The sequence below is a fragment of the Oncorhynchus masou genome, chromosome 27 (genome assembly GCF_036934945.1).
Source record: "Oncorhynchus masou masou isolate Uvic2021 chromosome 27, UVic_Omas_1.1, whole genome shotgun sequence".
Taxonomy (NCBI): Eukaryota; Metazoa; Chordata; class Actinopteri; order Salmoniformes; family Salmonidae; genus Oncorhynchus; species Oncorhynchus masou.
The window spans coordinates 41,455,144-41,478,815 of record NC_088238.1 but is presented as its reverse complement, the minus strand read 5'-3'; the positions used below and the strand labels follow the sequence as shown (position 1 = coordinate 41,478,815).

General features: G+C 45.0%; 1 protein-coding gene across 1 annotated transcript in view; it reads right to left on the bottom strand.

Annotated features, from left to right (window-relative positions):
- LOC135516180 (phosphofurin acidic cluster sorting protein 1-like) overlaps positions 1–22,629 on the bottom strand; it is a 54,261-nt gene extending 31,632 nt beyond the window's left edge. The window contains exon 1 of the mRNA XM_064940277.1: positions 22,181–22,629. Within this exon, the coding sequence (XP_064796349.1) occupies positions 22,181–22,335 (155 nt within the window). The 5' untranslated portion in view covers positions 22,336–22,629. The remainder of the gene's footprint in view (positions 1–22,180) is intronic.
- Between the last annotated feature and the right edge of the window lie 1,043 nt (positions 22,630–23,672).

Here is a 23,672-nt window from a genome sequence, read left to right as displayed (position 1 = left end):
ATATTTATCATGTGTACAGGATACAGATACAGAGCATACAGATACAGAGCATACAGATACAGAGCATACAGATATTGAGCATACAATCTGTCAAGACAGCGTGTGAGCTGCTGCTACAGCATCTCAAACAGCAAATGCATAGGCAACATCAGGCAGGCTTCATCAACGGAGGGCAGGCTTCATCAACGGAGGGCAGGCTTCATCAACGGAGGGCAGGCTTCACACACCCCTTCAAATCAAATTTCATTCGTCACATGCGCCGAACACAACCGCTGTAGACCTTACAGTGAAATGCTTACTCACGAGCCCCTAACCAACAATGTAGTAAAATAAAATAAAAATCATAACTATAAGAATTAAAAGTAACAAGTAATTAAAAGAGCAGCAGTAAAATAACATAGTCTCGCTATGTAAAGGGGGGTACCGGTACAGAGTCAATGTGCAGGGGCACCAGTTATTTGAGGTAATATGCACATGTAGGTAGAGTTATTAAAGTGACCTCGCATAGATGTTAACAGAGTAGCAGCGGTGTAACACCTTCCTCCGCAACTGGATCCTGGACTTCCTGACGGGCCGCCCCCAAGTGGTAAGGGTAGGTAACAATACATCCCCCACACTGATCATCAACACAGGGGCCTCTCAGGGGTGCATCCTCAGTCACCTCCTGTCTTCCCTGTTCACTCATACCTGCACGGCCAGGCACGACTCCAACACCATCACCGACAACGACCAGACAGCCTATAGGGAGGAGGTCAGAGACCTGACCGTGTGGTGCCAGGACAACAACCTCTCCCTCAACGTGATCAAGACAAAGGAGATGATTGTGGACTACAGGAAAAGAGGACCACGCACGCCCCCATTCTCATCAACTGGGCTGCAGTGGAGCAGGTTGAGAGCTTCAAGTTCCTTGGTGTCCACATCACCAACAAACTAGAATGGTCCAAGCACACCATGACAGTTGTGAAGCGGGCACAACAACACCTTTTTCCCCCTCAGGAGACTGAAAGGATTTGTCATAGGTCCTCAAAAGGTTTTACAGTTGCACCATCGAGAGCATCCTGGTTGCATCACTGCCTGGTATGGCAACTGCTCGGTCTCCGACCACAAGGCATTACAGAGGGTAGTGCGAAATGCCCAGTACATCACTGAGGCCAAGCTTCTTGCCATCCAGGACCTCTATACCAAGCTGTGTTAGGGGAAGGCCCTAAAAATTGTCAAAGACTCCAGCCACCCTAGTTGTAGACTGTTCATAGACAGCTCATTGAGTGCAGTTTTAGTGCCAGCCTCAGTCTGGAGGTATGAAGACAGCTACGAAAAATACCGATAAACTCTTGGGCGATATTGTGGTCTACAGCTTATCATGAGATACTCTACCTCGCTCAGCCACGACTCCGTGAAGCATAAGATATCACCGTTTTGAATGGCCCGTTGGTCGTTTAATCTTCAATTTAATCTTCAATTTTATTTTCCAAAGATTGCACGTTTACTAGCAGAATGGAAGGAAGTGGGGGTTTATTCGATCGCCTATGAATTCTCAGAAGGCAGCCTGCCCTCTGGCCCCGTTTTCTCCACCTTCTCTTCATGCAAATGACGGAGATCTGGGCCTGTTCCCGGGAAAGCAGTAGATCATTCACGTTGCACTCGTTAATGGAAAAAAAAATAGATTCTGCAAGTCCGTGGTGAGTAATTGCAGTTCTGATGCCCAGAAATTATTTTTCAGTCATAAGAGACAGTAGCAGCAATATTATGTACAAAGTTTTAAAAAATAAGTTACAAACAACGCAAAGAAAAAAAACAACAACAATTGGTCAGGAATACGTAAAACTTCAGCCTTGTTCTCCGGCGCCATCTTGTTCACCGAGCAATGCGCTCGGGGCAGTATGCATTTTGTAAACATATACTTAATTGTTTGAAACCTGGAAGTTTTACTACACATTATGAGGCATGTCTTACCTTGCTTCAAAGTAGCCTAGCCAACATCAGACCATATCCGTGGAGGAAATTATTTTATATAAACTTTCTTTCATTGTCCAGTAGCCAAAGGCACAATCCTTGTCATAGTAGCAACCCATGGTCATTGTTGCATATTAAGACCTCTCCTCTTTAAAAATTCTAACGGATATTTTCATCTCTGTCGCTTGCATGTGGGGTGCGCTTTTGACAATGGTGTTCTCCCACTAGTTGCATTGTGGAACGAACTTTGTGCATAACCTACTGCCCTTGTGCGCATTGTTGGGCTTATAATGTGAAGAAATAATAGGTGATCAACTTTTTAAGATAAACATTCTATAGTGTTGCATCAGACTCATTGGGTCAACGTTTTTTACATGTAGCTGAGGTTTACTGGTTGTGAATGGGAATCGATCATCCCACAACTGTCCTGAATCTGTTTGGAGTAGGCCATTTCTTTCTCGACATACTAACCAATAGGTCTACTATAGGGGGATAGTCTCGTGATTTTGCTGTTCGTTACTCATCTTGTTTTAGAGGTGGAAAAGCAAATGTGGACAGTTACTCTCACGTCTACAGAGTGCGCATCAATATTAGGACAGAGCACATCGTTGCATCCTGGACTTCCATGTTCTGTTAATATGAATTACCATAATCTAATAATCTGAGGTCTGTCATTCTGAGCACCGTGGTTGGACGCCCTTATCAGGTTACGCACCCGATGCATTTGGGTTCGGTGAACTTCTCAAAATGTCCGGTAAATTGAAGTGCTGCCGGTCAAAATGTCCCGTGCCACATTTTCCTAACAGAAACCCTGGGTTGAGGGAAACCAGCACAGTCACCCATCAACGGGTTTTGTTATTTTTGACTGAGTAGGTATCGGGGATTAGTAATAGCGCTTCACACTGTCTGTTGTAACTAGGACAGAGAAGCTCTGTGTGTGTGTGTGTGTGTGTGTGTGTGTGTGTGTCTGTCTGAAATTGGGATTATGTGTGTGTGTTTGTTACGTGCACACTGTGTGTGTGTGGGTTGGTTCTTCTATCCTTGTGGGGACCTAAAATCCCCAAATGGATTTTAAAAGGACAGTAAAAATAAGAAGAATTCTCCCTTGTGGGGACTTTTCCCACATCCCCATGAGGACAAAGAATATTTCAAGCTCAGTGGTTAGATTTAGGGTGGTAACTGGTTAGGTTTAGGGTGGTAACTGGTTAGGTTTATGGTGGTAACTGGTTAGGTTTAGAAGTAAGGTTTAGGGCTATGGTTAGGTTTAAGGTGGTAACTGGTTAGGTTTAGGGCTATGGTTAGGTTTAGGGTGGTAACTGGTTAGGTTTAGGGCTATGGTTAGGTTTAGGCTGGTAACTGGTTAGGTTTAGGGTGGTAACTGGTTAGGTTTGGGGCTATGGTTAGGTTTAGAAGTAAGGTTTAGGGCTATGGTTAGGTTTAGGGTGGTAACTGGTTAGGTTTAGGGCTATGGTTAGGTTTAGGGTGGTAACTGGTTAGGGTTAGGGCTATGGTTAGGTTTAGGGTGGTAACTGGTTAGGTTTAGGGCTATGGTTAGGTTTAGGCTGGTAACTGGTTAGGTTTAGGGCTATGGTTAGGTTTAGGGTGGTAACTGGTTAGGTTTAGAAGTAAGGTTTAGGGTGGTAACTGGTTAGGTTTAGGGCTATGGTTAGGTTTAGGTGGTAACTGGTTAGGTTTAGGGCTATGGTTAGGTTTAGGTGGTACCTGGTTAGGTTTAGGGCTATGGTTAGGTTTAGGTGGTACCTGGTTAGGTTTAGAAGTAAGGTTTAGGGTGGTAACTGGTTAGGTTTAGGGCTATGGTTAGGTTTAGGGTGGTAACTGGTTAGGTTTAGGGCTATGGTTAGGTTTAGGGTGGTACCTGGTTAGGTTTAGGGCTATGGTTAGGTTTAGGCTGGTAACTGGTTAGGTTTAGGGTGGTAACTGGTTAGGTTTAGGGCTATGGTTAGGTTTAGGGTGGTAACTGGTTAGGTTTAGAAGTAAGGTTTAGGGTGGTAACTGGTTAGGTTTAGGGCTATGGTTAGGTTTAGGGTGGTAACTGGTTAGGTTTAGGGCTATGGTTAGGTTTAGGGTGGTAACTGGTTAGGTTTAGGGCTATGGTTAGGTTTAGGGTGGTAACTGGTTAGGTTTAGAAGTAAGGTTTAGGGCTATGGTTAGGTTTAGGGTGGTAACTGGTTAGGTTTAGGGCTATGGTTAGGTTTAGGGTGGTAACTGGTTAGGTTTAGAAGTAAGGTTTAGGGTGGTAACTGGTTAGGTTTAGGGCTATGGTTAGGTTTAGGGTGGTAACTGGTTAGGTTTAGGGCTATGGTTAGGTTTAGGGTGGTACCTGGTTAGGTTTAGGGTGGTACCTGGTTAGGTTTAGGGTGGTAACTGGTTAGGTTTAGGGTGGTAACTGGTTAGGTTTAGGGCTATGGTTAGGTTTAGGGCTATGGTTAGGTTTAGGGAAAACAGGATTTTGAATGGAAATTAATTATAGGTCCCAACAAGGATAGAAAAACATAATGTGTGTGTGTGTGTGTGTGTGTGTGTGTGTGTGTGTGTGTGTGTGTGTGTGTGAGAGAGCTGGAATGATTAAACAAAAATGATTGATACCGACCATACTGACCACCTAACGCAGGCTTTTTTTCCCGACATCGTTCATTACGACAAGCAGCCTCTACTAGAGAAATGTGAAGTTTGAAAGGAAATCCTTCTGCTAATATGGCTGATTGTTAACGGGATAAATGATGGCAACAACCATCAAACTAGTAGTAGTAGTTTAAAGGATAATACAAAATGAGTTACGGTGGAGCACATTAATGTCATAAACTTATCGCTCTATTTATCGTACCAATTCAGGCAATTTATCATCCAGCTCTCTCTCTCTCGAGTGTGTGTGTGTGTGTGTGTGTGTGTGTGTGTGTGTGTGTGTGTGTGTGTGTGGCGTCCTGCTGGCAGGGTTTTAGCGATTAGCATGCGTCTCACAGCAGCAGTCAGACACACCGACAGCCAGACTACAGAGGGACTAGGGATCTATCCGTACACTATAACACTAGCTTGTAAGCATTTGTAACACACCTATGAGCATTCATAGAGTCTATTCTACTCAACTACTACTAGAAGCATTCATAAACACGTCATAGCTGACTTTAACAACCAATAACACACACACACACACACACACTCTAAAATGCATTATAAAATGTCTCATAGTAAATGTTGCTGATGTAGCATTAGCAGCGTTAGCGGTTAGCCTAGCAGCAGGTGGGCTGGGGAGATGGGAAGGCCCTGGCGATTGGTATCTTATCAATATTTGGCTAACACCTGCAGTGAAAAACAGACCAAGTATGGAAGGATTTACAGTACCAGTTGAAAGTTTGGACACAACTACTCATTCAAGGGTTTTTCTTTATTTTTACTATTTTCTGATGCAGCACTCTATCACTCTCCTTCTTGGTCAAATAGCCCTTATACAGCCTGGAGGTGTGTTGGGTCATTTTCCTGTTGATAAACAAATGACAGACCCCATTAAGCGCAAACCAGGTGGGATGGCGTATGGCTGCAAAATGCTGCGGTAGCCATGCTGGTTAAGCGTGCCTTGAATTCTGCAGCAATCCGACAACGGAGGCCTGACTCACGCAGTCTCCTCTGAACAGTTCATGTTGAGATGTGTCTGTTTCTTGAACTCTGTGAAGCATTTATTTGGCTGGAAATTTCAGAGCGGGGGCGGCAGGGTAGCCTAGTGGTTAGAGCGTTGGACTAGTAACTGAAAGGTTGCAAGTTCAAATCCCCGAGCTGACAAGGTACAAATCTGTCCTTCTGCCCCTGAAAGGGCAGTTAACCCACTGTTCCTAGGCCATTCTTAACTGACTTGCCTAGTTAAATAAAGGTCAAATGCAGCAGAGGTAACGCTGGGCCTTCCTTTCCTGTGGCAGTCCTCATGAGAGTCAGTTTCATCATAGCACTCGATGGTTTTTGCAACTGCACTTGACTGACCTTCACGTCTTAAAAGTAACGATGGACTGTCGTTTCTCTTTGCTTATTTGAGCTGTTCTTGCAATAATATGGATTATGGTATTTTACCAAATAGGGCTATCTGTATACCACCCCTACCTTGTCACAACACAACTGATTGGCTCAAACGCGATAAGGAGAGAAAATCCATAAATAAGGTTAACAAAGCACATCTGTTGATTGAAATGCATTCCATGTGACTAGCTCATGAAGCTGGTTGAGAGAATGCCAAGAGTGTGCAAAGCTGTCATCATGGCAAAGGGTGACTACTTGGAAGAATCTCAAATATAAATTATATTTGGATTTGTTTAACACCGTCTTAGTTACTACATGATTCCATGCGTGTTCTTTCATAGTTGTGATGTCATCACTATTATTCTACAATGTAGAAAATAGTCAAAAAATAAAGAAAAACCCTGGAGTGAGTAGGTGTGTCCAAACCTTTGACTGGTACTGTATGGAAAGACGGTGGCTGCTTCCTCTCTGCTTGGTATGGATCGCTACAAGCCAATAAATGAACACAGAGACACCCCACACACACACACACAGCAGATAATGACAGCGGTGCTGATCAGTATGCAAGTACGCATGGCTGCACCCAGACTGGGTTGTGACTCTGCTGTTAGCCCAGTGAGAGATGGAGAAATAGATGGAGAGAGTGACGGGTGGGAAAGATGGAAAGAGGGGAGAACGAGACGGGGGGGAAAGATGGAAAGAGGGGAGAATGAGACGGGGGGGAAAGATGGAAAGAGGGGAGAACGAGACGGGGGGGAAAGATGGAAAGAGGGGAGAATGAGACGGGTGGGAATGATGGAGAGAGAGAGAGAGAAGAACGAGATGGGAAACAGACAACGAGATGGGAAACAGACAACGAGATGGGAAACAGACAACGAGATGGGAAACAGACAACGAGATGGGAAACAGACAACGAGATGGGAAACAGACAACGAGATGGGAAACAGACAACGAGATGGGAAACAGACAAACGAGATGGGAAACAGACAAACGAGATGGGAAACAGACAACGAGATGAAGAGTGAGAGACGGAGAGAGAACAGCAGCTTTTAGCACAGTCAGTCAGTATTGATCCGATCCGATTCTCATTAGTTTTAACAGAGACACTGCTGAGCCCACCCACTATACTGCTCGTCTGAGTGTCCTTCTGCCGGTCTACAGTCTCTCTGTCTGTCTGTCTGTTGACCTGTCTGCCTCTACCGAGCCTGCCTGCCGACAGTGACTGATGTTGAGGTCCTTTCAAATCTGCTCTAACGCACCCAGTTCCCCTAAAATGATCCCGAAGCTTCTGAAAACTTAATGCCGAGTGAGTGCATGTTCCTGTTCTGTCTGCTTGGCTTTCTGTCCCCCCCCCTCGGTCTGTACTCGCGTAACGCCGCTCACGGATCCTGACCAGGTTAACCCACAGCCCCGATAAAAGTCGAGGTATCCCCAAAATGCAGAATGACATCACTTCAATAAAACCATAATGATATTGTGTCATAATATGATGAAAAGTCTCCAATGTCATTCTGGAGAAAGTATCTTCCTCCGTGTCATCCTAGATCGTCTCGTCTGACGTTGGAACCATTATGATTATTTTTTTTTTTTTTTCCAGAGCGCTATGCACGACAAGTGCCTCATGGGTTATTGCTCCCGTTAAAGCAGCTGGTGTACGGGCTTGGCGTATTCTCGCCGTGGATATTTCAATCTATTCTACGACAAAAGAGACATTATGATACGCTCCGACAAGGGAGATTAGGCGCCAAACGAAGATGTCCGATCTGCCAGTCTCTCTTCCTCCCGTGGCATTTCGCTTCTCCATTTGTGTGTCTGTGTGTAACGGCCCAGCAGCTCGAGGCCCAGCAGCTCGAGGCCCAGCAGCTCGAGGCCCAGCAGCTCGAGGCCCAGCAGCAGTGTCCATACTGTGTGTGTTTGTATGTGGCTGGCTTCATGTCTCATCCTATTGTCTCGTCGGGTGTCATTGTCATGTTTCTCCATTTCCCAAATTCTTATCGCCCACGGCAACATGAGCCGGGGACCACTGCCTCCGCCTGCCAATGAAAACGACAATCTCTCTCCTTCCCTCTCTCTCCTTTCATCTCAAGGCTTTTTCATTCCACACTTGCATTCCTTAATTCTCTCCCTCTCAATCTGTCTCATCCGATAGAGCCTCTGCTTCACTCCATCCAACTTCCTCCACCTCTCATCTCCCTCCTGCCCTCTATCCCTCCCTCTCCCCTAATCCCTCTCCCTAGACCTCTATCCTCCTCTCCTTCCCATGCTCTCTCCTCCCTCTCTCCCTGCTTCCTTCCTTCTCCCACCTCTCTCCTCTCCCATGCTCTATCCCTCCCTCCAACTTACTCCCCCCAGGTCTCCCCCCCATTTTCCCCGCTCTCATCTCCCTCCTGCCCTCTATCCCTCCCTCTCCCTCTCTCCCCCAGCCTTTCCACTAATCCCTCTCCCCAGCCCTCCCTCCCTCCCTTTCCCATGCTCTCTCCCCCCCCTGCCCCGTGCTCCCTCTCTCCCTCCCTCCCTACTTCTCCCACCTCTCTCATGCTGTCGCACTCCTCTCCCATCTCCCCAACTTTCTCCACCCTGGTCTCCCACACCCCCCCAATTCCCCCCCCGCTCCCCCATCTCCCCCACTCACTCTCATCTTCCCAACTCTCTCCCCCCAGGTCTCCCCCCCTCCACCGCTCTCTCTCCCCATATACCATGCTCTCCTTTCCCATCTCACCCCCCCCCATCATCCCCCACGCTCTCTCTCCCTCCTCCCCATCTTCCCTGTTCTCTCCCTCCCACGCATCTTCCTCACTCTCCCATCTCCCCCACTTGCTCTCTCATCTTCCCAACTCTCCCCCAGTTCTCTCTCGCTCCCCCCATTTCCCCCGCTCTCTCTGCCCCCCAATCGACCCCTCCACCTCCAAAACTCTCTCCCCATCTACTATGCTCTCCTTCCCCATCTCACCCCCCTCTCGCTCTTTCCCCCTCAACTTCTCTCCCCGCTCTCTCATTCCCTCCCCCCAACTTCTCTCCCCGCTCTCTCACCCCCCCCGCTCTTTCCCCCTCAACTTCTCTCCCCGCTCTCTCATCCCCCCCCCCCCCATTTTCCCCGCTCTCTCCTTCCCACTCACCCCCACTCTCTCTCTGCCCCCGCTCTCTCCACCCTCTCCCCTCTGCTCTCTCTGCCCCCTCCCCTCCTCTCCACACCCCCTCCTCTCTTCCCCGCTCACTCTGCCCTCTGCGCTCTCCTCCCCTGCTCTTTCCACCCTCTCCCAACCCGCTGCTCTCTCCTCCCCCCCCTCTCGGTGTCTGTGTGTATGAACTAACTCTCAATCACATCAAACTGCCAGCGCATTCCTTTAAATGTCATGGATGCTTCTATTAGTGTGTGTGTGGGGGGGGGGGGGGGGATATTGGTCAAAGTGGGTTATAAGTAATATGTATTCATGTGCACTTTCCACAATATGAATGCATGACTGAGTGTGTGTGTGTGTTCTGGCTCATAGTTAATCTGAAGGCAGTGCAGAAGCACGTCCTCCACGGTGTGCGTTTCTATGGGTTTCTCCCTCCGCCACAGCAAGTCTAACAAAAGGTCATGACAAACCTCCGTTTCTCTTCCTGCGCTCGTCACAGACAGTAGAGAAACTGCGGTAGTCGAGAGAGAGAGAGAGAGAGAGAGGTCCCTGGAGGAGGAAGTTAGTCTGCACAGTACATGTGGCTGTACGCTCCACTTCTGGAGAAAGACAGAGCTCTTATCCAATTCTAATCTCGGTGGGAAATTTTCATTTAAAAAAATGTCCCGACGTCAACACAACGGAAACTTCCTAGACCTTAAAAACACTGTGGGACTGTATCAACAGTGAAGGGTGGAATAGTGAAGACAAATACCAAAAGATAGTTTGAGTGGATTATTCCTTTAACTTTACAATATATCAATTATATAGCGACAGCGTGAGAACGATGTGAATACATTTAAAACAGACCCCTTCTGTTTTTAATTCTTCCTAAGGAAGAGAAAACATCAAGTGAAAAGGCAGTGTCCATAGTCAAGCTGTGCTCTGTCCAAACTGCACCTCTGACAAGAGGCAGAGAAACGCTTAAAAATGGCCGCTTCGAACTTCTTAGCCAAGCTGAAATGGGCTCGTTTTTGTCCCCCGTGACGAAAATCGGAGGGGACTATGGATCCGTCTCGGTCTGTTCATATGTACGCATGTTAGTACGGGCGTAAGTCACAGGAGATATCACAGAGACAACTGGCCCCATTTTGACTAAACTTGGGTGAATGATGCGTCATGCCATAGAGATCTGGCGTTTACAACATGACACTGATTGGCTGAAGGGGGACGCTACAGCAATCAACTGAAATTACACACTGAGCTTAAAATTGTTGCCACTAATTGGCCAAAAGAGAGGGGGGGACGACGACGACACACGACATGTTTACTGATGCCTTGTTTAACATGAACACCTTTTACATACTTTGCTACTGAATTCCATTTCTCTCCACGGCTGTTTGACGATATTCTGTAGCCTTGCACTGCTTCACTCCTGGTTTCACACGTCACCTTGGTTGGACCGTGACGTGGCGAGAAGAAGTGGCAAAGCAGCTTCAGAACAGCCTACTCTGTCTTGTGCAGTGGTGGCGGCGGCGGCGGCGGGAGGTGTTGTTATGCTGCCCGTGGCAATAACAACCTCGAGCCGCGGTGGCAACAGCAGGTGTGTGACAGAGAGCAGGCAAAAATAAATAGGTGCTGCTTTCTGAGCTACTAGTCTACAGAGAGAAAGAACCTTCCCTCCCCCTTTCGCTTTCTCTGCGGGGAGATAGAAAAAGCAATAATCGGCCTCCCTCACACTCTACAACCCCACCCCCCCCCACACACAAAATCGTTTCCGCCACCCTCCGTTGCCCCGCATTTGCTCAATCTGTTGGGCGCAGTCAGACACCTGCAGTAAGAACACACAAACGGCAACACACGGGTTCTCTCCAACCACTGATACATCTTTTTTTTTTTAAATCAGGATGAAGTGCTGCAAAATATGTATTGCATTGTAGGTCCTTAACTCGTAGATGTCAACTCCGTGAATGACCAGACACGAGCAAGGTCATCTCTCTCACACACACACACACACACACACACACACAGATAGGTTAAATAAAATAGCTGATTGAAGAATATAGTCTCTCCCCCCCCTCTAAAAACGCACGCACACCCCTCTGTAAGTGTTGGGCACGTCTCTCACTAAGAACATTAGCAGCAGCAGCACAACAGCTAACCACAGTACCACTCAAAAGTTTGGACACAGACTCATTCCAGGTTTATTATTTATTTCTACATTGTAGAATAATAGTCAAGACATCAAAACTATGAAATAACACATGTGGAATTGCGTAGTAACCAGAAAAAGTGATAAACAAATCAAAATATATTTTCTATTTGAGATTCTTCAAAGTAGCCACCCTTTGCCTTTGACAGCTTTGCACACACTAGGCATTCTCTCAACCAGCTTCATGAGGTAGTCACCTGGAATGCATTACAATTAACAGGTGTGTCTTCTTGACAGTTTTGTCAAGAACAGTCGCAAAAACAATCAAGCGCTATGATGAAACTGGCTCTCATGGGAACCGCCACAGGATAGGATGACCCAGAGGTTACCTCAGCTGCAGAGGACAAGTTCATTAAAGAGTTACCAGCCTCAGAAATTGCAGCCCAAATAAATGCTTCACAGAGTTCAAGTAACAGACACGTCTCAACATCAACTGTTCAGAGGAGACTGCGTGAATCAGGTCGAATTGCTGCAAAGAAACCACTACTAAGGGACACCAATAAAAAGAAGAGACTTGCTTGGGCCAAGAAACACACGCAATGCACATTAGACCTGTGAAAATCTGTCCTTTGGGCTGAGGAGTCCAAATTTGAGATTTTTACTTCCAATCGCTGTGTCTTTGTGAGACACAGAGTAGGTCAATGGGGGATCGACCATCCCATCTGGTTTGTACTTAACAGGACTATCATTTGTTTATCAACAGGACAATGACCCAACACACCTCCAGGCTGTGTAAGGGCTATTTGATCAAGAAGGAGAGTGATGGAGTGCTGCATCAGATGACCTGGCCTCCACAATCACCTGACCACAAATCAATTGAGATGGTTTGGGATGAGTTGGACCGGCAGAGTTAAGGAAAAGCAGCCAACAAGTGCTCAGCATATGTGGGAACACCTTCAAGACTGTCGGAAAAGCATTCCAGGTGAAGCTGGTTGAGAGAATGCCAAGAGTGTGCAAAGCGGTCATCAAGGCAAAGGGTGGCTATCTCAAATATAAAATATATTTTGATTTGTTGAAAAAAATATTGGTTTCAACATGATTCCATACGTGTTACTTCATAGTTGATGTCTTCACTATTATTCTACAATGTAGAACATTGTAATATATATATAAAAAAATAAAAAACTTGAATGAGTAGGCGTGTCCAAACTTTTGACGAGTACTGTACGTCATAGAACTTATCGGACATCACAACTTTGCTAAGTGGCGCTCACGTGCGTTAGCGCCCGGTTATCCAACCCAGCACCTTGCTCGCTCACCCCTAACCCCTTGTTCCTGGAGACACCATGTTACTTCATGTGTGGTACAGAGATAAGGGGAGGAGAGCGAGACAGAACGAGAAAGATTCTGGCCCTCCATTAAAGCGATTAGAGATTAATGTCCAAAGCACACGTCTAATCCTGTTTAGGGCTGCACTGTGTGTGTGTGTGTGTGTGTGTGTGTGTTGTATATCATGCCGGAGAGGTAGTGTAACAACTCAGTTCCCTCAGACTGTGTCACAGTGCTTCTTCTTCAGAGTGTCACTACTACTTAGTGTGTCAGTATCCCACTGTGTCGAGGTCAACCCCTATCAGCATCATAACAAAAATAATACAAATGGAGGGGCCTCCCGAGCGGCGCAGCGGTCTAAGGCACTGTGTCGCAGCGCTAGAGGCGTCACCGCGGATCCGTGTTCGATCCCGGGCCGTGTCGCAGCCGACCCGGGAGCCCCGTGAGGAGGCACACAATTGGCCCAGCGTCGTCCGGGTTAGCGGATGGCTCCTAATGTTTTGCGCACTCAGTGTATTTCACAGCGTCCGTGGCCATAACAGGATGTCTATCCTCTTTCCACATACACACTGTAATACACACATCCCAGTGTTGGTCCTCTGCCAGATGCGAGGATAGGATTCCACAGCTATGAGATTGATGTCAGGGCCAATTAACTGTGTGAACACACACACACACACACACACACAAAAAAGACTCTGGTGAGGACAAGAACAGACGTGATCCACCACAAAACACCCTATATTGACAACCCAACATCTCAGGATTCAGCAGCATTACGATGCACATTCAACAAAGTCACCCAGACAGTCTCCCACCACAATACTACTGTTCTCTAGAGGCAGGCGACAGAGAGCAGCGATACGGTCCTATTCTCTATCCTAGGTGTGTACACTTCACCCCATAGATGTACTGAAACACATTGAATTGGTGTCAGCCAGGACTAGGGAGTCCGTTCATTTTACATCCATGAGGGGGGGGGAGTGAACGAGTGCACACGTTGAGAAGAAGCATAGAGAGTGTGGGCACGCGAGAAGGGTGGAGAATGGCGTCCCTCCATCCCTCCCTCCTGCTCTACCTCACTCTGTCTGCCATCACTTCTCCTGGCAGCGGAGCGCGAAGGGAAACTTCAGACCTCTCAGCCATTCAACTGAGCGGAAGAGTGAGCAGTGGCCCGATCCATGTGCCAGTCTTTCTTAAATCAGGCGAGTATGAGCGTGTGTGTGTGTGTGTGTGTGTGTGTGTAGAGGGCAGGTTAGGCAAGGACTGACTATGTGGTATAGCGTAGCAGTGTGACACCCTATTGTGGTACGGATTGATTAAAAGCACAAGAGAGCAGCACAAAGCCTACAATCTGTGGGCTTCCTTCCTTCCTTCATTCATTCATAGCTAGTGTTTCTCATTGACAGCTCAGGTGTGGGCATTAAGGAGGTGCATATCACTGCGACAACGTCCTAACGTCCTGTCCAGTGGGAGTACGTGTACATCAAGCTGCCTCAGGCTCCAGCCCCATGGGCCGTTTTGGCTCGGACAAGGTTACTGTATCACTCGTCATACACAGTGACAACCCAGACCCACTCAAGGCCCCAGCCCCGGCCAAGGCCGAAGCCACAACCAGGGAGAGAGTTCAGTATAGCTCAGCATTAGAACTTATTCAACCGTACGTTCCATTCCATTCCTCTAGGCTAGAGAGTCACAGGACTTGAGTTTGGTTCCTGCCCGGGCCTCAAGCTCCAACAACACAGTTTGAAGGAGGAGGAATCCCAACCATCCCCTTCTGTCAACTCTCAGGGTGTTTCCCAAATGGACCTCTATGACCTTTATAGGTCACTACTTTTAGTCCAGGGCCCATACTGTCAACCATTTAACACGCCAACGTTCCACATTACTCCCAAGACTGACTCCAACTGACTAAAAAGCTTCGTAACAGGCATGTTTGACTATTTAAATGCCACATACAGCAGAATTTTATTCGCAGCTATATTTAATGAGGTGTAGTGATCAGATGATATGCATTGCAGATTGAAAATAATAATAATAATGAGTCTTACACAGCGCATTCAGAAAGTATTCAGGACCCTTCCATTATTCTACAATTTTTATTTTATTTGGTTATATATAATCTTCAATCTACACACAATAACCCATAAATTACAAAGTGAAAACAGTTTATAAATGTTTGCGCAATTATTAAATCTAACAAAAACAGAAATACCTTATTTACATAAGTATTCAGACCCCATTGCTAAGAGACTTGAAATTGAGCTCAAGAGCATCCTGTTTCCATGGATCGGTCCACCTGTGGTAAATTCAATTGATTGGACATGATTTGGAAAGGCACAAACCTGTCTATATAAAAAGGTCCCTCAGTTGACAGTGCATGTCAGAGCAAAACCCAAGCAATGAGGTCGAAGGAATTGTCTGTCGAGCTCCAAGACAGTATTGTGTTGAGGCACAGACCTGGGTAATGGTACCAAAAAAAATGTCTGCAGCATTGAAGGTCCCCAAGAACACAATGGCCTCCATCATTAAAAAAAAATGGAAGTCGTATGACCCTACCAAGACTCCTCCTAGAGCTGGCCGCCTGGCCAAAATGAGAAATAGGGGGAGAAGAGCCTTGGTCGGGGAGGTGACCAAGAACCCGATGGTCACTCCGAAAGAGCTCCAGAGTTCCTCTGTGGATATGGGAGAACCTTCCAGAAGGACAACTATCTCTGCAGCACTCCATCAATCAGGCCTTTATGGTAGAATGGCCAGAATGAAGCCACTCCTCAGTAAAAAGGCACCACAGCCCACTTGAATTTTGCAAAAGCCACCGAAAGGTCTCTCAGTACTCCGAGCATGGGCTGACCAACTGGCAAGTGTCTTCACTGACATTTTCAACCTCTTCCTGTCGGAGTCTGTAATACCAACATGTTTCAAACTGACCACCATAGTCCCTGTGCCCAAGAACACTAAGGTAACCTGCCTAAATGACTACCGACCCGTAGTACTCAGCTTTGAAAGGCTGGTCATGGCTCACAAAACCATTATCCCAAGGCACTACAGAGGGTAGTGTGTACGGCTCAGTGCAGCACTGGGGCATAGCTTCCTGACTTCCATGGACCTCTATACCGACGGTGTCAGAGGAAGGCCCTAAAAATTGTCAAAGACTCCAGACACCCGAGTCATAGACTTTTCTCTCTGCTACCGCACAGCAAGCAGTACCGGAGCGCCATGTCTAGGTCCAAGAGGCCTCTAAACAGCTTCGACCCCCAAGCCATAAGACTCCTGAACAGCTAATCAAATGGCTACCCAGACTATTTGCATTGCCCCCCCCCCACCCCACGCTGCTGCTACTCTTATTATCAATGCATAGCCACTTTAATAACTCTACCTTCATGTACATAATTACCTCGAAACCAATGCCGCGCGCACATTGACACATTGTACCGGTACCCTCTGTATTTAGCCCCGCTATTGTTATTTACTGCTGCTCTTTAATTATTTGTTATTCTTCTCTCTTACTTTTTAGTGATTTTCTTAAAACTGCATTGTTGGTTAAGGGCTTGTAAGTAAGCACTTCACTTTAAAGTCTACACCTGTGCATTCAGCGCATGTGACAAATAAAATTTGATTTGAACGTCCTCGTGTGGCCCAGCCAGAGGCCGGACGAGAACCCTGTTAAACATCTCTGGTGAGACCTGGAAATTGTTGTTCAGCGACGCTCCCCATCCAGCCTGACAGTGCTTGAGAGGATCTGCGGAGAAGAATGGGAGAAACTCCCCAAATACAGGTGTGCCAAGCTTTGTAGCGTCATACCCAAGAAGACTCAAGGTTGTAATCGCTGCCAACGGTGCTTCAACAAAATACTGAGTAAAGGGTCTGAATACTTATGTAAATTTGATGTTTTCCAGGCGGGTTTATATATACATATACACATACATACACACACATATATATATACATATATATATATATATATATATATATACATATACACATACACATACACATACACATACACATATACATATATATATATATACACACACATATATATATACACATACACACGTTTTCAAAAATGTAGGAGAAAAAAAAAACTGTTTTTGCTTTGTCATTATGGGGTATGTGTAGATTGATGAGGGAAAAAATTGATTTATTCAATTTTAGAATAAGGCTGTAACATAAAATGTAGAAAAAAGTCAAGGGGTTTGAATAGATTCCCGAATACACTTTAATAGAGCTTTTGAAGACACTTTTTAAGAGACCCAAAGACAGGTAGTTGGCCTGCTGGTGTCACTGGGATTATTTAGCTTGGCATAAATTTTAAAAAAGCTGTGAGAAAGAGACGGTTGGTGACAATGCTGCAGAAACATGGTAAATTGGAGGAAGTAGGTTACTGCATACTGATAGTTTCCCAGCCCACAGACTAGTTAATGAAGGTAAAGTGTCCATAAGAACTGACCTTACAGAGGCACTCTCACTCTATGTAAACACACCAACAGCATTGTGGGTAGACGGGAAGTAGAAGAGGTTACAGCTACAAACCTCTACAGGGAGGGTGTTCACGTGTCAGCTTGCTGCAACAACAACAATAAGACACCCTGGGCCTGTTCGAATCATACCCAGCCATCACAATGTCTTGAGACACAGGTGAGGGCTGGGTACGATGCTTCTCAAATAAATCCCTCCTCACCTCCTCCACTTCCTTCCTTGAAGTGATCACATCTGACACGACTGGACAGGTGAAACTCTGGGTTCTATAACACAGTCTAACAATCTACATGGTGTCAGATCAGTGATCGTCTCCCCCCCCCAAAAAAAAAAAAGATTCTTAGTAATCAGAGACAGGACGTCAAACTAACGGAGATCTGAGTCCAGGACACAGACGAGTTGTGCTCTAAAAATATCTCATCTACTTACTTACCCCAAACAAAGCACTCAACAAAAATACTAAAAAGCATCTGCCAAAACACACTCAAAGGCTTTAGTACGAAACCAGCCAAGCTCTAAAGCTTTTTGAACAGGAGAAGACGTACAGTACTAAAGCCCATTAATGATGCTTTTACCCACATTGTCTCATACAGTGGTATCTTTATTCATTGATTCTATGGTATGGTTATTATTTTAATAATGTCATTAATTTACTACGGGTGCTAGTAGCTCTATTTATTTAGGTGAGGGAGCACAAAGAAAAATGTAAATGACGTCAACTTTTCCTCAAAACAGATGCAAAAGAAAACGGATCCTCCAAAATGCAACATCCGCCTATGCTCACGCAGCCATTTTCCTTTTGACATGAGCCTCAAACTCAAAGTTAGGGATAGGCTACTTCATTTTTTAAAAATGGGCCATCGTCAAAGTCAAATTGTGAGGGATCGTTCTTCATGTTTTACCCGGGGAAAAGTCCCAGCTGCATGTCCACGCCAACCATTTGATTGATCAGTCAGTTTCGCGGGAATATGCGTTTAGAGGTCTTCTTGAACGACTGTTCCGTGAGCGTATTTAGAGAAGATCGGGTTAAACAATTAGCTCTTCTTGTGTTTTGTTTCAAATCAAAGCGCCTATCTTTGACAATTCGGCTTCAGCTAACCATCCTAAAATCTCATTAGAAATGAGGTGTTTTTGGTGTAGCAGTAACGTTACAGCCCTACTATGCTATTATATTTCGGTTCTATTATGGAACATGCAAATTAATCATTATATGATCTGGCAAGACATTGATCACTTTTTCTAAACAAGCACCATCTTCTGGGCCCGAGTAGCAGGACGTTTAATTTTGGGGACGCTTTTCATCCAAAATTCTGAATGCTGCCCGCTAGCCTAGAGATTAACTTTGTGCCCAAATTAAACTGCTTTCCTACTCAGCCATAAAAGCTAGAATATGCATATAATTAGTAGATGTGGATAGGAAACTCTGAAGTTTCGACAACTGTTTGAATGATGTCTGTGAGTATAACAGAACTCATATGGTAGGCAAAAATCTGAGAAAAAATACAACCAGGAAGTGGGAAATCTGAGGTCTGTAGTTTTTCAACGCTTGGCTTATTGAAGTGTCTATGGTGTCATGTTGCACTTCCTAAGGCTTCCACTAGATGTCAACAGTCTTTAGAACGTTGTTTGATGCTTCTACTGTGAAGTGGGGCCGAATGAGAGGGGAATGAGTCAGAGGTCTGCCAGCAGCCATGAGGTCAGTCTCGCGCGTTCACGTGAGAGCGACCTGCGTTCCATTGCATTTCTGAAGACAAAGGAATTCTACGGTTGGAACATTATTGAAGATTTATGTTAAAAACAACCTAAAGTGATTCTATACATCGTTTGACAAGTTTCTACGGACTGTAACGGAACTTTTGTACTTCGTCTGCTCGTGCGTCATGAAGTTGGATTACTGGGCTGAACGCACTAACAACAAGGAGGAATTTGGACATAAATGATGGACATTACCGAACAAAACAAACATTTATTTTGGAATTGGGATTCCTGGGAGTGCATTCTGATGAAGATCATCAAAAGTAAGTGAATATTTATGATGCCATTTCTGACTTCTGTTTACTCCAACATGGCGGATATCTGTATGGCTTGATTTTGTTGTCTGAGCGCCGTACTCAGATTATTGCATGGTGTGCTTTTTACGTAAAGTTTTTTTTAAATCTGACACAGCAGTTGCATTAAAGAGAAGTGGATCTAAAATTCCATGTTTAATAGTTGTATCTTTTAGCAATGTTTATTATGAGTATTTCTGTAAATTGATGTGGCTCTCTGCAAAATCACCGGATGTTTTGGAACTACTGAACATAACGCGCCAATGTAAACTCAGATTTTGGGATATAAATATAAAAAATATAAATAAATATTTAAATATAAATACCGAACAAAACATGCATGTATTGTGTAACATGAAGTCCTATGAATGTCATCTGATGAAGATCATCAAAGGTTAGTGATTCATTTCATCTATATTTCTGCTTTTTGTGACTCCTCTCTTTGGCTGGAAAAATGGCTGTGTTTTTCTGTGACTTGGCTCTGACCTAACAATCTTTTTGGTTTGCTTTCGTCGTAAAGCCTTTTTGAAATCGGACACTGTGGCTGGATTTACAACAAGTGTATCGTTAAAATGGTGTAAAATACCGGCAGAGATGTCCTTGTCCAATTGCGCACTTGCGACTCCTGTGACCGGCCGGGCGCAGTGCACACTGACACAGTGGCCTGGTGTACTTTGTTTCCTCTGACACATTGGCGTGGCTGGTTTCATGGGTTAAGTGGGCATTGTGTCAAGAAGCAGTGCGGCTTGGTTGGGTTGCATTTCGGAGGATGCACGCCATTCGACCTTTGCCTATCGAGTCTGTACGGGAGTTGCAGCGATGAGACAATTGGATACCATGAAATTGGGGAGAAAGTGGCAAAAAAAATCTGGAAATATCACATTTACATAAGTATTCAGACCCTCTACTCAGTACTTTGTTGAAGCACCTTGGGCAGCGATTACAGCCTCGAGTCTTCCTGGGTATGACACTACAAGCTTGGCACACCTGTATTTGGGGAGTTTCTTCCATTCTTCTCTGCAGATCCTCTCAAGCTCTGTCAGGTTGGATGGGGTGCATTGCTGAACAGCAATTTTCAGGTCTCCCCAGAGATGTTTGATCGGGTTCAAGTCCGGGCTCTGGCTGGGCCACTCAAGGACATTGAGATTTGTTCTGAAGCAACTCCTCCGCATTGACTTGGCTGTGTGCTTAGGGTCATTGTGCTGCCTCGATCCTGACTAGTCTCCCAGTCCCTGAAAAGCATCCCCACAGCATGATGCTGCCACCACCATGCATCCCCGTCGGGATGGTGCCAGGTTTCCTCCAGACCTGACACTTGGCATTCAGGCCAAAGAGTTCTCATGATCTGAGTCCTTTAGGTGCCTTTTGGCAAACTCCAAGCAGGCTGTCATGTTCTTTTTACTGAGAAGTGGCTTCAGTCTGGCCAATCTATCATAAAAGCCTGATTTGCCAGAGTGCTGCAGAGACCGTTGTGCTTCTGGAAGGTTCTCCCATCTCCACAGAGGAACTCTGGAGCTCTGTCAGAGTGATCATTGGGTTCTTGGTCACCTCCCTGACAAAGGCCCCTCTCCTATGATTGCTCAGTTTGGCCGGGCGGCCAGCTCTAGGAGGAGTATTGGTGGTTCCAAACTTCTTCCATTTAAGAATCATGGTTGCCACTGTTTTCCTGGGGAACTGCAATGCTGCAGAAATGTTTTGGTACCCTTACCAGATCTGTGCATCGACACAATCCTGTCTCGAAGATCTACAGGCAATTCCTTTGATCTCATGGCTTGGTTTTTGCTCTGACATGCGCTGTCAACTATGGGGCCTTATATAGACAGGTGTGTGCCTTTCCAAATCATGTCCAATCAATTAAATTTACCACCGGTGGACTCCAATCAAGTTGTAGAAACCTCTCAAGGATAATCAATGGAAAAAGGATGCACCTGAGCTCAATTTCAAGTCTCATAGCAAAGGGTCTGAATACTTATGTAAATAAGGCATCTGTTTTTTATATTTAATGCATTTGCTAAAATTTCTAAAAGCCTGTTTTCTCTGTCATTATAGGGTATTGTGTGTAGATTGATGAGGAAAAATGTAATCAATTTTAGAATAAGGCTGTAACGCAAAACAAAATGTGGAAAAAGTCAAGGGGTCTGAATACATTCCGAATGCATCGGAAATAAACTTAGCATAAACACATACAGTATCATATAGTATATGAGCATACAGTATATTATAATATAACATAGAAAAGGGAAAAGTGGAATAGAAAAATAAATGACACACACACACACACACACACACACACACACACACACACACGAGGGATCTTGAGAGCCTTTGTTCAGAATGACCATGGATGGATGTCAGGTGTGTGAGATTTCCTGGCTACTCTTCCTACTGCTCCATTACATTGGATTAATACACTCCCTTCCAGTTAACCCCCACCCCACAAAATATAACTTCTATTACAGCAAATCTAACCTATCAATTGATATACGAATGATCGCAGAACGTTGCTAAAACCCCTGATTTGGAATCCAAATTGAAAGGTGTAGTCTTGAGCTATGGGGAAATACACCAAGACAGTCTGTTCTGTCGTGGAACGAACAACTGGTTTCTGTATGCCACCATCTGAATGGCCAGTGGTGCATTTGATATGATGGATCTCCCCCAAAATACCGCGACCGACCGAGAGATAAAATGCTCTATCGGAAACATAGGCACAGGACACTATCGTGAGGGGTGCGTGTACAAGAACGACACAGAAGTTGATTCTGTATTAGATTGTGGTAGACTAGCCTATAGGCTACGTGTCTGGGTTGACCAGATAGACAACAATACAATGTTATTGCAAGTTGAGAATGTCTTATTGTGCTATTTACCCAGTCACCTAAAAACAATGCAAACACTGCCTTATTTCTGCCACAGTTATGTTAGAGAATTTAAGATCGTTTTGGTAGTAAACCCAAAGTATGACCCGTAAAACCCATAGTGGACGTCTTTAAATGGTCTGCAAACAAGTACTTATTTACCTTAAACGAACAAAAAAAACAGACAAGAAAAACCAACGGATAGAACTAACGTTACTTCCCTTACTCGAAGGCTCTTACCTCGGCACACAGCTTGGTGAAGAGCGGTCCACTTCCCAGGTGGCGTATAGGTTCATGTGGACAGGGCGATTCGAGGTGATCGTGACCGGTTTGGAGGGTTGCAAGTGCGGGGAGGGGGCACCTCCAGTCCGCGGGAGCCCTCCTCGCTCCGACATCCTGGAGGTAGGTTAGCTTAAAAGGTTTCAAACGAAGGGGTATAATAGCCTTTCTTTCCCTTCTGCCTCTTCGTTGCAAAAACCTCGGTGTGCTTGTCTAGGCTACACGTTAAAATGTTCGTCTGTGCAATTAAAAGTGAATCCGTATCTTCTATACAATTGAATAACTATTATTTTGGTCGTGCTAAATTGTAACTTTACCGTGAATTTCCTTTATTTCAGAGAGCACAACGAGCAAACCCTCTTTCTCGCTCTCAACTTGTCTCTAGCCTGGTGCAGGAAACAGAACATTTCTCCACCAAGGCAAATCGCACAATCAGAGAAGAGGCGAAGCGAGAGGTTCTACTCCCCCCCCAAAGTCTGCCCACGAAAACAAGACCACGAAGTGAGGAATTTTTGTATGGAGGTCAATGAGTCTCGAATTTGGTCAACAACAACAATAATTGCAAATGTTCTTACGTGAGGCTTCTTTGACCGAATATATGGTTTGTATTGGTTGGGTTGTTACAAATGCTCTGATATAAGTGTACCACGTGGCATTTCGGCCACTTTGAAAAAATACGACTTTTTGTCGGAGTTGTGCCCTGTGGTCACACGCGTATCTGCCCTCTCATTGGCTAAAATGGTCACACCTGATCTCGCCTCCTGTCGCCTGTCTTCCATCCTTGAAGACATGTATTTTCATTGTCACAGCAGTCACTCAACTATCTTGTCAATATAATGAAAATCTTGGTCACAATGCATGATCAACGTGCCTCTTCTCTTGTTAACCCTTTGACTGTTTCTAAAAAAATATGAAAACATGTTTGCACCATACATTCCTATTACTAACAACTAAAATAAGAACTCACAATAGTTTATTTTCAACTTGATGTTTATTTGGAAATAACAGAGCTCTACCAGGTAGTTGAGATATTAAAATAAGCTCATACCAGCAACGCCATATTAGAATGGCAATTTGCATAGCATTTTGACTCATTTCAATATTATTTAAAAAATACTTTGTCTGCTTCAATTGCCTTTATTGGTAGGTAAGCATTGTTGAAGACTGTTACATGTTAACCTATAATGGTCATTTTGTATGTCCAAACATGAATATTCAGTTACATTTAAATGAATGTGTTTTCAGGTGGGGGTATAGTGCAGTCCCTCAAAAAATAGTCCCATTTTGAAAATATATGACAAAGTGACGTTCTTTATTACTATTATAGGCATTATTTGTATTAGTTGACCAATCAAGGACAAGTGAATATTTTTTTTCCTATTCACTTCTAAATCCATTGCCAAAACTTGCTCTACAAGCCTGTTGAGAATGTGGTTTAAGGGTTAAAGAAGAT